The sequence below is a fragment of the Carassius gibelio genome, chromosome A9, assembly GCF_023724105.1.
Source record: "Carassius gibelio isolate Cgi1373 ecotype wild population from Czech Republic chromosome A9, carGib1.2-hapl.c, whole genome shotgun sequence".
NCBI lineage: Eukaryota > Metazoa > Chordata > Actinopteri > Cypriniformes > Cyprinidae > Carassius > Carassius gibelio.
Window position 1 is genome coordinate 7,680,537 of NC_068379.1, and position 5,380 is coordinate 7,685,916.

At 37.7% G+C, this 5,380-nt stretch overlaps 1 protein-coding gene across 1 annotated transcript; it reads left to right on the forward strand.

The window, feature by feature from the left end:
- The first annotated feature begins 598 nt into the window (after nt 1-598).
- Nucleotides 599-4,976, forward strand: LOC128020311 (homeobox even-skipped homolog protein 2-like). Its single transcript, XM_052607148.1, has 3 exons — nt 599-1,324; nt 1,891-2,129; nt 2,806-4,976. The coding sequence occupies exons 1-3, from the start codon at nt 922-924 to the stop codon at nt 3,412-3,414; spliced, it is 1,251 nt and encodes a 416-aa protein (XP_052463108.1). The 5' UTR covers nt 599-921; the 3' UTR covers nt 3,415-4,976.
- The last annotated feature ends 404 nt before the right edge of the window (nt 4,977-5,380 follow it).

Sequence of the window (5,380 nt, forward strand, 5' to 3'; positions counted from 1 at the left end):
ATGAAATGAGGATGCCATCAGTTGACGAAAAAAAAAACGAATTTCATGATTTCAGCTGTAGGCTAAGATACATTAAACCATGAAAGGTGTTAGAGGCGCCTGTAAGAAAATAGTAAATTATTATTCCAAGGAATAATTAAAAAAATCATAATAATATAGATGAGCTTTTTGCAAACGTTCGAGTCATAGGCTTTATAAATTAGTCACAAAATTTAATGTGTCCATGTGGTTATTTTGTAACGAACAACCATATTCGCAACATGATCTTCTAATTGGATGCAAAAATCTTTAACTAATGTCTCTCATTGGAAAACGTCTGTGTGAAATAATCGACAGAGAAAGAAAAAAGAAACAGCTCAGAGAGAGGGAGTGGGCGAGCCACAACAGAAGGAAGGAACAATAGAGAATCAAAGCATAATGATATTCCTAAATGAAGAGGGAAATGTTGCCGCGCTCATTTTATTAATCAGACTGTCAATTTCACCCCAGAGGCCAACCCCAGGAGCCATCTAAAACAGAGTCAGATCAGAAGCTGCTCTCCTCACTTCTTCTCTCTCTCTGCACCTGGATATACGCGTCTGGCAGATCAAGGGCCGACTCTATCAACCGATGACAGTCTCTCTCCTATTTATTTGCTTATAAACCTGTTACAATAAATGATCATTCGAACCGCGTCACGCGCACCTTTAACGACGAAGGCGCAAACCACTTTTTGATGAATGACTTTCTGGAGCAGAGAGGATGCGCGGGTCATTTTGAGCAGTCATTCGTTGCCCACACTGGCATTCCTCTGTTTTTAGCTTCCAGCTCATAAAGGTGTTATATTATTTAGAGGCGGCAGCTGAGCTGAATGCGGATTAGATCCGCCACCAGTCATCGGAGCACCAGCCCTGGGACTTTGGATATTTTCTGCACGACTTCATGATGGAGAGGATAAGAAAAGAAATGATTCTGATGGAAAGGGGACTACACAGTCCAGTGGCAGGAAAGAGGCTCTCTGACTCGGCCGGGAACGCGGTGCTTGAGGCCCTGGAAAATTCTCAGCACGCAGGTCGCCTCAGTCCGAGAATAACTTCAGCCTCGCTACACGGTAATCTCGGGGATATTCCCACCAAAGGCAAATTCGAAATCGACAGCTTATTCGGAAACCACCACAACGACAATACCTCCTCCACAGAGGTTTCATCCTCCGAAAACAGGAAGAAAATAAACCTGTACCCTGAAGTTTCTCCTGACTCCGATATGAACAGCGATGTGGAAGTGGGTTGCCCGTCTCATCGCTCACCGAGCAGTCTCAGCCAACAGAAGGAAAACAATAGCAAAGGTAAACAAATGACATGGAAACTTTGATCGAGTCGTTTTTAAATGAGTTTAAACTCGAATCTGAGTGGGCATCGCAAAGTTTTAAATATAGCCTTAAATATAGACATAAATTTAAAACTTTGTTTAAACGTTGCTTTTTTAAATATATTTTGATATGCTATTTTATATATTATTAGCTAGCATTTTTTTCTCAAGTCTTTCTGAGTGCTGGTGCAATTGCCTTTAACGAATTAAATTATCTTTGGTTGGATTATTTGTGCTGCATACATTTTTTTAATGCCTATGTATTTAAATCGGTGCATAAGTTTGTGTTTAATTGATAATACTATGTCGCTTTCATTTTTGGTTTAAAAACATTTCGCACTGCATTCAGATTTTCTGACAAATAAAGTTAAATGTAAATCTAACCAGTCGAACTGTATTCATGCATTTATAAATACAATCCCATAGGCTATATTATTTTACGTGCTTGAATGTTTTATTTATACAAAGTAACGTGATAAAAGACAAATATCCATCTTTAAAATATTTATAGTTTTTCTTTATTTTTTTCATTATCCGATTTAGGTTTTTCGGACAACAATTCAGGGACCTTCAATTCAAGTTCATCATCTCTGTCGAATATGAACGGCTCCATCAGTAACTCCAGCAGCTCGAGCGCGGATCAGGTGAGGAGATACCGGACTGCGTTCACCAGAGAACAAATCGGAAGACTGGAGAAAGAATTTTACAGGGAAAACTACGTCTCAAGACCCAGGAGGTGTGAACTGGCCGCTGCATTAAACTTACCCGAAACAACAATAAAGGTATGGTTCTGATTTGGTTTACCTTTTACCAGAGAGGGCAGAATATATATATATATATATATATATATATATATATATATATATATATATATATATATATATATATATATATATATATATATATATATATAATTTATTATATTCACTTATTATATTCACAAAATGTTTAGCTAATATCACTCTTACAGCCTGCAGTACATTATAGATTTCACACACACACACACACACACAATAAAAAAAAGTAAATAAAATAATAAAAAAACACGAAATGTTATATGCCCATTGTTATATGCCCATTGTCTTAAATACTGATTACAGAGAACACGTAGTCTATACACACGAATGTGGGTCGCATTAAACATACATAATGTAAAATAATAATAATAATAATAACATTGTGCCTTTTTTTTTGTCTGATGCAAAACCCTGACTATTTCCATTTGTGTTCATGTAACATATAGTCCATAAAAAACTTTCAAAGAATCCATTGAGAAAATTATTGGTCGATTCGAAAAAAAAAATGTAACTAATCACTCTGCAAAAATCATTTTAAATGCACAGGTCCTGAGGTTGTTTGGCCAGTTGAACTGTAGTGTTTAATTTTTTTGTTCTCGTCTCTAGCCACTGTTCACCACAACCCTAATTGTTACCTGTGTATTTCTGTGGATGCGTGTAGGTGTGGTTTCAGAATCGACGAATGAAGGACAAGCGGCAGCGGCTCGCCATGTCCTGGCCACATCCCGCCGATCCCAGCTTCTACACCTATATGATGACGCACGCGGCCGCCACCGGAAGTCTGCCTTACCCTTTTCATTCCCACATGCCACTACACTATTACCCCCATGTCGGTGTCACGGCAGCAGCTGCCGCGGCAGCCGCCTCAGGAGCCGCTTCTTCACCTTTTGCTACCTCTATTCGTCCCCTTGATACTTTCCGAGCGCTTTCTCATCCATATTCGCGCCCAGAGCTGTTGTGTAGTTTCCGGCATCCAGGACTATACCAGTCACCGGCAGGTTTGAACAGCTCGGCGGCGGCGGCAGCGGCGGCGGCGGCGGCCGCTGCAGCAGTCAGTGCGCCTTCAGCTACCGGGCCGTGCTCATGTCTCAGCTGCCACAGCAGTCAGGCCGCCAGCGCACTAGGCTCCAGGAGCACCAGCTCTGATTTCACCTGCACGGCGTCCGGCCAGAGGTCCGAGAGCGGATTTTTGCCATACTCGGCAGCAGTTCTCAGCAAAACCGCGGTGTCCTCACCGGACCACAGAGAAGAGAGCGCGCTCAATAGATAGCTCAGTACTGGCATACACTTTTTCATTTGAAGCACATGCAATTATTATTACTATTATTATTTTAAGTTTAAGGGACAGCATTTCCCGTAAGGTCTATAATGCCCAGAATTATATTTAAAATACACTGCTACGGATATCGAAGGCCTTTTAAACACACAGTAGCTATTAAAACTGTAAGTTATATAATGAGCAAGGCGGTCATTTTTTATAGTTTTATTATTTTTATTAAAGTAATTCTTTTATTTCTTATTGTTATTTATTTTTTTTTAAAGTATGCAAATATTATTTTCGATTAGATTTGATCACGTCGTGCAGTACAGAGAATATACACTGGTTGTGCCACTTATTCATTGGTTAAGGGACCAAGCGCAAGATGATGCTATTCTGAAAAGTGCTGCTCGAGGGACTCTCCCTGATCTGAGTGTGGCGAATAAAACCTGCACTAGCGCTACAATGTCAATTCTGCTGTTAATAATGTGAAGATTATGACGAAAATTTTCAATCATGTACCTTGATAGACCTCCTTTGAATGTGGAAATGTAAGAAAGTTCCCGTTCTGAGACTCGCTGTCAAAGCATAACAACCCGCTGTGGGAAGTCATTAGACAAGATAGACCTGGAGCATTTCGCATTGTTCTTGGTGTGTAGATTGTACAGTATTAAACGTGGTATTCGTTACCTGAGAATTCTTTTTTTATATATATAATAAAAAAAAAGAAAAAAGGACAAAAAAAAATCCCCTTTCCACCGAGTCCTATTTCCAATCTTGTTTTTGGGACGTTGGTGGGCCTGGGTAGAGTTTCTCTCAGAGATGTTCCACTGACGCGAGCAGTCTCATTAAATCCAAACCGATATTTCCATAATACTCCCAGTAGAGACTCTTCACTCACAATATAATGGGATTATCCACACAACCCCAAACTTCAGACAAATTGCTCATGCATTTCTGTCTGCATACATTTATTTTTATTTATTTATTTTTTTTGTCACTGGGCGCAATTCTGCCTTACATAAAACCACATTCAAAAATAGCGAAATAGCTTGTACAGATCAAATAGTGAGATATTTTGTCATAACACGCATTGTTACGTTTAAAATGCAATAAACCACGTTTTTTTTTTTTTTTTTACTTTCATTTGAAATTGTTGACTGCACAAAAAAACCTACCCCTTTTTATTTATTTATTTATTGTTATTATTATTTATTTATGTGACTGGCTGGATGTTTATTTAATGTTAGGATTAAACCGTTTTTATAGGTAGGCAACTCAAGGTACAGAACAATTTAAAAGCGAAGAAACATTAGGCCTCAAATCATGTTGCAAGACATAATTTTCACTCACTGTATATAAAGCATAATGCATTTGCTGTTACCGTTTCAAATGAATGAAAAAAAAAAATTCCGAGTTGTGGCGCGGGGCTGCCGTCTGTTCAATAAATGACAAAACTAAAATCCCAGTGTTTTGCTCCTCTCCCAAGGGTTGTCGTGAAACACAACTCTGTACATTACGTCTCTGTATTTTACATATTGCCGACTGTATGAATTTTCATATTTTCACTTGAGAAAAATGTGCAATATAAAAATGTATATTATGTTATTTATTGATGGTGTTGTTCTTGGAAAAATAAATATTTAAAAAGCACATTTTAATATCGTTATCATTGTGCGCGTTGCAAATAGCTGGTTAACTGCAGTATTAACAGAAAGCAAGTTCCAATCAAACAAAATATGTGGCCTAGTATATATTTTTATTAGGCCTACTTACAATTCTCAATTAGGTTTTTGTGGTTGTTGTTCTTCCGTGTAATTCTAAACAATAACTAATACACATAGGCTAAATTAAGTTTATTGTAATTAGACTAAATTTTTAAAAATGATTTTTAAATCCACGTAGGGTTTTTAATCTTAATTTTAAAAATCTTTATACATACATACATACATATATATATATATATATATATATATAT

Coding starts and splice junctions, on each gene's coding strand:
- LOC128020311 (XM_052607148.1), top strand. CDS start 922: ATGATGGAGAGGATAAGAAAAGAAATGATTCTGATGGAAAGGGGACTA. Junction 1,325..1,890: donor GAAGGAAAACAATAGCAAAG/GTAAACAAATGA, acceptor TATCCGATTTAG/GTTTTTCGGACAACAATTCA. Junction 2,130..2,805: donor TACCCGAAACAACAATAAAG/GTATGGTTCTGA, acceptor GGATGCGTGTAG/GTGTGGTTTCAGAATCGACG.